The 12,465-nt window shown below is 34.6% G+C and overlaps 1 protein-coding gene across 3 annotated transcripts in view; it reads left to right on the forward strand.

The window, feature by feature from the left end:
* Positions 1–12,465, forward strand: part of LOC149530442 (WD repeat and SOF domain-containing protein 1) — a 100,140-nt gene that overhangs the window by 45,791 nt on the left and 41,884 nt on the right. For all 3 annotated transcript variants that reach the window (XM_089811296.1, XM_089811297.1, XM_089811298.1), the window contains exon 11: positions 5,296–5,359. In XM_089811296.1, coding sequence (XP_089667422.1) covers positions 5,296–5,359 — 64 coding nt within the window. The remainder of the gene's footprint in view (positions 1–5,295; positions 5,360–12,465) is intronic.

The raw sequence follows: 12,465 nt of genomic DNA on the forward strand, positions 1-12,465 counted from the left end.
TAAAAATAAAATAAAAAAATAAACTAACTAATGAGATAATATTAATCAATGATTACTGAATGTTAAAATTTGGATTCTTTAGTTTCAAGCTAAGTGTATGAGTTAAAGGCTTCTAGGATTCATTGAGCATCCAATTGTTGTCTAGTATATTCATTGATCTTCCCAAATAGTCCAAGGATTACTTCAAATATAATATAATAACCTATGAATACTTACCATTGTTGCAATGTAACGCTCTGCCAGGGAACCCAAAAGAAATTAACCTAGTATGACACTAAGTTTGCCAAACATTTTTTTTTTTGAAAGATTAAAACAACAAGAAATAACCTAGTAACTCACATACATACAAGCATTACATTGACTATTACATCTCTCAAGGGTTCCATGACGTTGAATCACATACATAGGTTTTATTAAGATAAATTTGATACATAACAAAGTCCACAATGTAGGATAACCATAAGTACAAAATCAAATGAAATAATATACAAGTACATAAGATGCCACATGGCATAACCCAAATGCATAATCATCCTCTATACAAGTCACAGGGCATGATACTACGAAATGCTAAAAGAATATACATCATGAATAAATACCACGTCTCATAAGATCTCCAATAATCAAGTACAGTACATCAGAGTATGACCAAAGAACATAATCACAAGATCAGAGGAATAGAACCACTGCACAAGTAGATTCAGCAATGGCATCCAACTGTTGGATCTCAATGGTATAAGAAACACTACCAGCCGACCTCGTGAAACCTAAATGACCCACTCCCATTGTGCTAAGGAGATAATCTCGAGACCCATACGGATAACAATCCAACAATAACCATCACCTAGGTCAAGGAAATCTTGACAACAATCTATCTCAAAGGTACCAAGTACATGCATAACATTTAATCCCACATTCAACAAAGACACATAGGAAACCTACTATGTATGTGGGCAAGGGTCATAGTATGAGCCAACTCTAAGGTTACCCTGGCAGCCTCTCTGGACTCTGGCCCCCTAGTGACTCTATGCGACATCACTGTCCTCTCTTACAGACAAGGCATACTAACGAGGCAAGGTCGCAACCAAGCATCCTCTCTACTCCCATCCTAGCCTATACTAGCACTCAAGGCATGAGCGATGTAAAACACTAACTTGTGATATTTCATTTTAACCCATTTAATGAAATGTTCACTTATTAATACAACTTACAATGGGTTACCTAGGCAACCTCTTTAGGGCTCTAGCCTTCATTGTAAGCCAATTCTCAACATACACATAGATAACCTACCCTAAGCTCATAACATAAATCTCATAAAATCACAATATTCACCTCAGTCCTATACAAGCAACTGAAAAGCACCAAAAGATACATGATCAGAACCTCATAGGTTACACCAAGAAAATCACACTATTCACCTTAGTCCTATACAAGCAACTGGAAAGCACTAACAAATTACTAGTGTTACACCAATGCGGGGGTGCTATAGTGTGGGGGGATGTCAGGACAAGTTTTGGGTGCAGGAAAGAAAAAGGCCTCAATTTGGGGACGACGAGGGTGTGACGGTGGGGTGCGGAGGGGCGGGGAGGGGGTTGCATAGTATATATATATATATATATATATATATGATTGAAAATGCTAATTATGAAATGATATTTCAATATATTATATAACATACCAAATATAGTTGAATAGAGAAAATTGAAACGCGATTCACAAACCATAAATTAAAACTTGAAATTTCATAACCATTACCAATGACCACCTAACAAATTAACGTAGTTCAAGATGCAAGATTCAAAATTCATATGAATATCATATATCATAAAAATGCTCATGATGACAATGAGCTGAGTAGCATGAGACAGTGAAATGAAATAATTGTATCATCGCCATGTCAAATAATCAAAGTGAGTAGCTTGCATAAAATAATGAAATAATGTATCATAGCCCAATTAGGGTTTAGCTTGCATAAAAAACAAATTAAAAAACAAATGCAATAAATTATTTTTTTCAAACTCTCTTGCCCATTTGGCCGGCTGCACCCTGCAAGCACCTTGGGAGCACTAGCGCACCCTTGCACCCAAGCACTTGTGACGCACCCACGTCTCGTGTCCCATTGGGTGCTTGAGCAGTGCGGCCGAGGTGCGACCACACTTTTTTGCCAACAGGGGTATTCAAGTGCACGACGCACTTGCATCGTGTGCGTATGCGCACTGAGTGCTTCGGGGTTTTGATCCGAGTGCGCGCACTCGGGTTACACTGCAAATTATAGATCAAAAACCTCATCACAGAAACATGTGAATGCATCACAATGGTTGGGAATAAAAGATCATGACCAAATAATATACATAACATCATCATAGAACAAGATCCCCCAAGCCTCTAGTAAACATCCAAAATTTTTCAACGTACAAGTCAAAACCCAACCCCAACAAAATGTAGACCATACATCACATCAAGTTATTTAACAAGTGTAGTTTCATAGTTCAATTGGTTTTGAAAACATAAAAGTTCGATTTTACAAATGGGTTCAAGTTCTTGTTTTCAAAGTGTCACATTTGATAAAATTTTCGTGTTCACAAGCATAATAAAAATTCCTTAGTATAAAAATCATTTTCACATAAAACTAAACCATTTAAACAATTCCGAATTTTATTAAAACAATCAATTCCCTTAATTAAAAAATTGAAATACAATTTCCAAATTAAAAAAGAAAATTTAATTAATAATTGATAATACTAGATTTTTAATAAAATATTATTAAAATTTACTAATAACAATTAAATTACTACTAATAATAATTATTGAATTATTAACAAATAACATTTATTAATTAGTAGTAATAATCATTACTCATATTAATAATAAAATAATAATTATTAAAAAATTAATTTAAAAAAATTATTATTTAATAAATTAACTATATAATTAAAAAAACAAAATTAAAAATAAACTACCCTTACCTTTTTTTAAAAGCTCGTAGGCTTGCTGGCCTGCTGCGGCAGTGCTGTTGATGACAGCAACAAAGTAATGCCTACGATAGTACCTGCTGCTATGGCAACAGAGTTTGCCATGCGGGAGGCTTTGAAGCCTACCGACAGCTCATGCGGGCTAGAAAGGAAAAAAGCCGGGGGGGGGGGGGGTGCACTTCCGTAAAAACATATTATTATTTCTATAGTATTTTTTTTACAAACAAAAATTCCCATTACAATATAATAATAATTATTGTGGTAATTTTTATATAAATATATTTAAATTTTTTTTTTTTTTTTTTCCATTATAGATCTGATAGGGAAAATAATTGCAAAAAATCAAATTCACTAAATTAAATTCTAAATTTCTTTTCCAAACCCTACCCCAATCTTAGTTTTCTAAAAATCCAATTTCCCAAAAGAGTTTTCCATTGATTTCTCTCACAATATTTCAATAACGAAAAACAACAATTTCTCAAACAAGGGTTTCAACCAAAATCGATTTCTGAAAATAGATCCATAAACAAACACGGAGAAGACAAAAGGAAAATTCGATGCAATCTATTGTGATAATTTCAACAAAGTTCCTAACTCGATCTGATGCTAACTAGACGAATGCTCGGATGTTGCAAGAATTCCCTCTCTCGAAACCCTTTCGAAAATTTCTTCTCCAAACCTGTGTGTGTAGAAATGAGCTCTAATTTCTTAATAAAGAGCTTTCTCTTTTAGGGTTTCGGTTTTTACGAACATGCAAAGCCTTTTCTTTTATGTATTAATTTATTTTAATTTCATGTGCAAACTTTTGCTTTTTAATTAAAATAATCTTTATTATTCTCTCTTGCTTTTATTAAATAACAAGATGTATTTAAAGGTATATTTATTAATTTAAATAATAATAAAATTTAGAGTTCATTATTTAAAATGAAACTCCTAAATTAATTATTATTAAACTAAATAAATATAATTACGCCAAATTTGAAACTTTAATTAAATCTTTTAAATTTAATTCTTCTATTTAATTAATTTCTTAATTAATTAAATATAATTAAAATTTGATTTTTCTTTACAAAATTTTCATTAAATTAACTCATTTAATAATCTCTTTATTTGATTTAATTACAACTGAAAATCACAACAGACCCACAAACCTAAATAAGAGAACCCATTTTAAAGACAAAGCACTAAATCAAGCTCAAGGGTCAAAATCTCGAATGCACATTTGATGAATTCAAAATCTCGAATTTGAGAACTATCTCCCCTCTTTACCATTGAGATACTACGATAAGACACGCTCATCTTGGCAATTTAGGGAACTCGATGCCCGGTACCTGCAATCTACATAAAAGCCGAACATGTACATATGCATATATATCTAAATTAAATAGGCAATGGCGGGGAGTGGTGCATCATGTAGATCTCGACTAGCAGATGACTATGAGTCCCTCTCTCAATCACATCAGAAATGTCAAACATAAAGTAAAACATACATGTACACCATACACATGCAAGTATGTGGTAAGTAATCATAGAAAATCGTATATAAATCATCCATCTAACTATCATCATGAAACAATTGAAATCACTATATGAATACGAAGCATCATCATCAAAAGAAATAAACATGAACACATGAAGTAACTGAGTATCAAGTAGCTCATCAAATATATAACTGAGTATAAAATAACATCTAATCAAATCAGGTAACCAAGTACCACTAAGTAATAAAACATAACCATAAAGCTGGCCTCAAAGAATCCGGTAATATAACATTAAAATTAAACTAGGGGTAGGCATTACATGCAATCAGAAGGATCAAATTCAGCAATGGTTCTCTCTTTCATATTATAGTAATATACATTATTACCAAATGTTTTTGATATTTTACTCAACTTCCTTGCAGAAAAATTCCCCAGTTGTTTTCAAGGAGGCCTTAGGATTGACATAATTTATTGGATGTAGTTTGAGGGTTTAGCTGGAACTTGGTTTTGTTATTACATTCTTGTTCTTAGACTTGGTTTAAACTTTACACTCAATTATTATACTTCATGTCCTCAAGATTTTAAGTTGACTATTTCGGATAAGTTGTTTTATCCATTTGGAAGAAAATTAAATGAAAATAGCAGTTTATCAAATGGACAACATGGTGACTGTTGACTATACAACACAGCTGGATGGGTTTTTGATCAAATTTTCTAACCCTTTCATCTTGTATTTCTAGTCTAACGTGGCTTTATTCAAGTCAAGTATTGCAAAATCAACCAACTATACAATATTTTCAATTTATTTTTGACATCCTTGTGTCTTTCATTTGATGTGGCAGTGATCGCAGCATTACTTTGTATGACCTTCGCATGGCATCACCTTTGCACAAGCTAATTATGCAGGTATGATGTTTCTTTCCTTCTTTGCAGAGTCACACTGATAATGTTATCATAGAAAGTGTTAAAATTAGAGCTTCTTGCCTTTTGCCAAATGATATGACTGAATAATATTGAAATTGGTCAAGATACTCACATATAGGTTCCAAATTCAGAGCTAATACTATTAGTACTGAGATTTGGTCAAGATACTTTAAACATCTAGGCAAAATTTAAATTTATTATAACCTATTTCCCTGTAGTATCCAGATTTTTCTTATCTAATTTTTACAAAGATCGATAGTGTTGTAAGAATCTAAGAAATCATTTGGAAACCATAAGGAGGTCATCTGGAATGCTAGCTGTTCAACATATATTAAAGCTATCTTTATGAAATCAGGGTTCCATGGGAACCTGAGAGGATGTCCCTGTTTTTCTGAACTGGACAACCGGCTGCATTTGATAATTAAAATTTAGAATACCAACTTATTAAGGTAATAATCCTAAAGCCTCCTAAAGACCTTAATAGGGAAGGATTTGAGTTGAAATTTAGAATACCAACTTATTAAGGTAATAATCCTAAAGCCTCCTAAAGACCTTAATAGGGAAGGATTTAGATCTTATTAGTATTATTGAATACTAAAATTTAGAATACCAACTTATTAAGGTAATAATCCTAAAGCCTCCTAAAGACCTTAATAGGGAAGGATTTAGACCTTACTAGTATTATTGAATACTAATACTATTAGTACTGAGATTTGGTCAAGATACTTTAAACATCTAGGCAAAATTTAAATTTATTATAACCTATTTCCCTGTAGTATCCAGATTTTTCTTATCTAATTTTTACAAAGATCGATAGTGTTGTAAGAATCTAAGAAATCATTTGGAAACCATAAGGAGGTCATCTGGAATGCTAGCTGTTCAACATATATTAAAGCTATCTTTATGAAATCAGGGTTCCATGGGAACCTGAGAGGATGTCCCTGTTTTTCTGAACTGGACAACCGGCTGCATTTGATAATTAAAATTTAGAATACCAACTTATTAAGGTAATAATCCTAAAGCCTCCTAAAGACCTTAATAGGGAAGGATTTGAGTTGAAAACTTGGGATGTTGCATTACTTTTTACATTGTCAGCTGTTTTTACTTTTTGTTTAAGCCTTTATCTAAATATATGTGCCTTGCCATCCCCAATAATTCAGCATCTCTTTTGCCTAACTTGAATTCACATGCCTATGTCCTTGACATTGTCCCCCATCTTGGAAACTCGGAAAAATATTTTAAGCAATCAACTTAACAAGTTATAAAGAGAGCAAGGGATAATTCTGTGTAATGGGCACCCCTGAATGTCCCAAAAACTAAACCAAATTGCTGAAAGGAATTATGTCAAACAGTTTGCATTCAACTTCTTAAAACCCCTTATAACTCTGAAAATCAAACGTTTATTTGTTTGTTGTGTTTCGTGCATGGAATTGGTATCATACAACATAAACAAGAAAGAAACTACAACAATATGCAAAGTGGAAATGAACTGCTGCTAATAAAATGTTATTTTCAGAATTCATAAAACCAAATACATGGCAGATTTATCAACTCACTAATTACTTCAGCAATATTGTCATAATACTCCAGCCCATGCTTACGAACTTGCTGCTACAATACTTTGTCCTCCAATCAGTCCACTACCTTCATAATACCATTCCCTTCAAGCGGCATAAGCGTCGGACAAGTAGTGAAGAAGATATGAGCAAAATATCAAATCTGCCTGTAGCCGGAAATGCAACTAAACTGCCTGATAATGAAGCCAGTAAGAAAGAATTCCAAAGGCCAAACCCCAAGGGAATGACGTCTAGAATGTTACAAGAGAGGATAGATGTCCTCAAATGCCAAGAACAAAGCTGCAACTCACACACCAATTTCTTCTCATATTCAACCTGCCTAATGAAGCCACAAATGCTTCCTTTTATTCTATTCCCACGGGTCCGCTCAACTCATATGGGCAATGTGGGATAAAAGATGTATAATATAAAACATATATTAAAATACCCCTTATGTCTCCTTTGGGTACACATCACCATAAAATAAATATTAAAGTAACACTTTAATATTTTACAATTAAATTAGACGTTACTTTAATAAAACTTCAGGCATTAAAATGTATTAGCAATCGGACTCCAAATAATGCGAGTGATAGCTCATCGGGAAGCTCTCACCGAGGAGTATCCAATCCAATCACCAAAATTGACCTGCACTGTGTCCTGCCGACTTACTAAAAATAGTAAGTATGCCTGAAACTAAGTAAATCAACTTCGTTTTGGCCCAAACTGGAAATGACTAGGCCAAAACACTCCAAGATCCCATCAAACCCTTCGTTAGCCCTCGGGACCATGTAGAACAAGGCTAACGCGCACACACTTGGTCAACTGCTAAAATGGGGACATTACATTCTGTTTCTTTGTTCGTTCTATTCTGAAAAGTTTGGAATTTGATTTGATTGCCTCCTGATTTAACAAGCTCATACATAAACTCATAAACATGTCCAAAGAAACTTTAAATAAGCATGCACAATGACGTACCCTAAATTTGGCTTACCCTTGGTGTGAAGAAATGTTCTCATATAATGTTGGTATTAAATCTCTTGGACGATTCAATGAGTATTCTATATTTGATATATGAAAATGAAAGTGCTCTACCATTAAGGCATCACAAAATTTTATGCTAAGAAAGAGATGTTTTCGACATGCAAATTCAATACCAACAAATAAATGTTATGGTTTTGGGAAAAGCCGTACTGGCATACTGGCAGAACAAACCCCAACACTCTTACAGGAAAATAGAACAGTTAAACAAAACTCAAAATACATGTGTAATGTCCCCAATAGGATATTTTCAAAAATTCTGATTTCCACTGTAATATCTGATTCCAAACTTGTTTGGGTCTCAATTCAAGTTTTAAACATAATATTTTTCTAGCCTTCCAAATATTTATACATAAACCAAACAGAGTTGATATGACAATATTTCAACAATCCTTTCTGTAGCTAGAACAGAATTTCAACTATAAATTCATAATAGAGATTCTAATCTCATATGCTAACCTTGGTAGCTAATACATGATAGCCTTGTCTGTAGTAAAACAGCAACACAACAATCTCTTTCATAGATATCAATCTTTTTACATATCATAGCAGCAATTTTCTACAGAAATCTGTAACAGAGGTACCTGGATTGCAATCTGTTGCTTTTTTAATGCCCTGGCACCAATATTGAGCATTCAATAGCAAAGATTTCAGTCACTGGAAAGACATTCACAAACTGCTGAATAATTGCTTTCAGGTTCATAGATAGTTCACACAGCTATGCAGAGAAATGTTCATGCACCGCTCTAACACTTGAAATCTCTCTGTATTAAGGTACAACTGTTGTGTGTATGAATATACAATATTATGTCTTAAGAAGCTCACACTAAAGAGGGAAAATAACCATGCTGGAAGGAATGAGCTCACTTTGTTTGTAAGGCCATGCAAAGTATAATGCAGCCCAACTCTGCTCCAGATGATTCTTGCAACCAACACTCTCGTAAAGGAAACCTTTAGGTGAAAGCAATTGTTTGTAGCTGGAAAAAGAATCTCTGCGGGCAGTAATAGTTCCGTTCTGGCCTTTGTTCTTCACGCCAACATTATGTCCACTTGGTAGCCTTGGATTATATGCCACAACTATTAAAGTTTTTGCCAAGTGATTGATAAACTTTTTAACGTGACTGGTGATGCTGAATGGACGTGCTGTCCGGCTCAATGTGAAATGCTTTTGACCTGGATGACGTAGGAGCATCTTGAGTTCTTGGCAATCCTGCATCATCCAAAAAATATGTTTGTTTTCTGTTTCCAGTTTGTGTAGTCTCAGAGTTTCCTTCGGCTAGCCCTTATTGGGAATTCTGGCTGTTGTGAACCTTGTGGCCTGTTCTTTGAAGATATCCAATGGATTCTTGGCAGGACCTATCTATTTTATACCTTTCTTGGCCAATTTGTGTTTTCCAGTCTTCCACAGTTATTTCCCAATTGGTGAAGCTCAATGGCATAAAGGCCCTTGTCTTTTTGTTTAAATCTTCCGAGCTCCTAGCTTATAAACCTGCAAGGATGTTACATCTCAATAGACATATAGGTATTAATGTAGTAGGACAAAAATCTAATTGCTAAAACATGTATGCAAAATGTAAGATCCTAATTTCCCAATTAATCCCCCTTCTTAAGGAGAGGCTGTGATCAGACACTTAGATCCTGGGGAGCGCTTCCTGGGGCTCTAGTATTAGAACAGCTCTCCACTAAGTGTTATCTCTTCACAATCTGACCTCTTCACTTTGATGTATCCATCCTTCTTAGGAGAGATTCGACTCGCCACAAGCCTTATGAATAACCATAGGTATATTCATCCTTTCATATGCATATGGTAAAGGCTTGCAGTATACTGACCTTCAGAGATGCTTTATCTCTGCCTTAATCCAATTGCACACAGGGATCTGCTATCAGTTGCTTTAATGTTTCTATTCCTTTATCTGATGATATGATCCTTTGCTTGATTAGTATATTAGTCCTGGGACTGTATATCTTGTAATTGGATTTATCCGATCTATTATAATGGATAACAAAATGGAGGGTGTTGCAGTCTGATGGTTTGTATTTTACGTCAGTGTTAAGATGTGTGCCAACTCCCAGTCTTGCTTTCCTAGTAAGCTCCACCCGTACTATTCTGTATATTTTATAGCACTGCAATGCTTCACCACTTGGGTTGTCTATAAATGTCAAGTAGGCAATACAAGTGTAGATCTTTGGATGTCTTCCTTTCTGGATAGAACGTTGTGTTTTAGATCCTCCCTTGTGCAAATGGAATCCAATAATAAGGAATCTCTTGAGTCTTCCTTGCTATGTGGGAGACTGAATGTATGTTGATATGGCAGTCGTGTGGTAAATAATGAACCTGCCATATGTTTATCCTTGCCAGCGATATTGCCCTTTTGACTACTGCCTACGTGTATCCTCTGATTTGTTTGATGATGAATGACTCCTGCTATGCGCCCCGATGAATCAGACCATATTTCTTGACCGTATTACTTCCTACTAAATCGGATGTGTTGGAGGGTCAACTGGAAATGTGTTTCATAGCTTGGGAAGGTATTACGTTTGATATGTGATTCCTGTTTCTTTCCTTGGATGTGCTGGCATATATCTGCCGACTGCTGAGTAGGATTCTTTGTGTTGATTCATATTCTACTTCTATTCTCTTTTCTGCTGCCTTTGATGTATGTGTGGGCGATTTGTAGGCCAACTTGGAGACCCCTGCAGATATGTTCCCTTGATGTTTGTCCGCTTCTCTCTGTGCTTCTTCTGATTCCATTGACTGGGTTTTAATATGTGGATTTTAGTGTTAAAAGGGTCGTGAACATGATTGGTCGTGCCTCTACTTCAGATTTTATGTATTCAGCCATTATTATTATACGCTGAATGATTATAGTTTTGTGTTTAGATAGTTATTTATTGACTGGTTTGATAATATATAATTAATTATTATTATTGATTGAAAATGTAAAGGAATAATATTTGTTTGAAATAAAAACGAATTGGTTCACTATTATTTTACATTGAAGATCAGTGATAATTTTGCAATTATTAAGGCACTAAGTAAATGAATCATTGTATTGATTAATAATTAATAATAATTAATTTTATCATTTATTCTTTTATTAAAGTGAGGATAGTGGTTCTTGACAATTTAATCATTTATCAAAAACAAGTACTTACTCTCTTCCTTGAGGGCCATTACAAATGGCTCGTATCTTCTACTTTCTTGGGTTCTTGGCTGATATTTCTCTTAGATCACTTCTTACGTCATTAAATTGTGGGAGATTCATATAATTTGGGTCCTTACCTATAATTGTAATATGTTCTCATACTCTTGGAGAATGTGATTTCTTTGGTCGATTTGTGGCTTGTGTGACTGTATAAATTTAGCTAGTTGTTCCTAGTTTGGGGGATATTTAGTATTGAAGGATGAGATTAGCTCTCCAAAGTCAGAAGCTAAAGAATTCATTGTCTAATCGAGCCTGTATGCCTTGCATGTAATACTGAATGTTGCAGATCCATGGCATTTGAATTTCCTAATAATAAGAAAGCTGATTATTCTTGTCTCAGTTGTACCTTATTGTTTCCGTTGTTTTACTCTTGGTGCAAGGATTGGACAAATCTGTCAAGGTCCCTCCTATTCTTTGTTGCACTAAGTTGTATCAGAGCAATTTTTCATTCCCTGTGGGGGTTGAATCTTAATTCCACTTGTTGGAAGGCCTTTAATTTATTGTTGTGTGCTGGCAAAGTGAGGATTTGACTCACAACTGTAGAGGACTTGTGCAAAGATGGTTTGAGGAAGGAGAAATGCAGATCGAACCATGATGGAAATGCTGAGACAAATTGTAGCTAAGTTAGAAGTTGTGGAAACTGTCCAAAGAAGAGGTAGACTTTTTGAGAATGTAACTAATGATGAAGAAGTTAAAGAGGAAGCAACACCAGGTCTTGAAATGGAGATGAAAGTTTTGTAAGAGCCATAACCAGAGTGAATGCAAAATTCCATTTCAACCCCCCTGAGTGTGATGCCAAGTTGTATTCAGCCGAGTTGCTTAACTGGATCACGTAGATGATAAAGTATTTTGAATTTGAGGGTACAAGTGAAAATAAGAATGTTAAGTATGCTTGTACAAAGTTGAGAGATCACGTATTGAGAGGTCACATATCCCTATGGTGAGATCATTTCTAGATTGGTAGACAAAGAAGGGATAAGGAGAAAATTAAGTCATGGGATAGAATGGTGAACAAATTGGAGTCCATGTTCTTACTTGGATATTACCAAGTGAGTTTGTTTAGGAAATTGTAGAACCTAAAGCAAAAAGATGTTAGTTTGAAGGATTATTTTGAGGGAATGTACAAGTTGGACATCAGAATTGGTCATACAAATGATGAGGTTGAGAGTGTTGCAAGGTATTTGAATGGTGTAAGAGCTTCAATTCAAGATGAGATCAGTTTAGTCAAGTTGCAGAATGTAGAGGAAGCATATCCATATGCCCAAAAAGGTGAGGAGAAACTGAA

Source organism: Cupressus sempervirens, chromosome 11, assembly GCF_028749045.1.
Source record: "Cupressus sempervirens isolate cs-2001-9-10 chromosome 11, ASM2874904v1, whole genome shotgun sequence".
Taxonomy (NCBI): domain Eukaryota; kingdom Viridiplantae; phylum Streptophyta; class Pinopsida; order Cupressales; family Cupressaceae; genus Cupressus; species Cupressus sempervirens.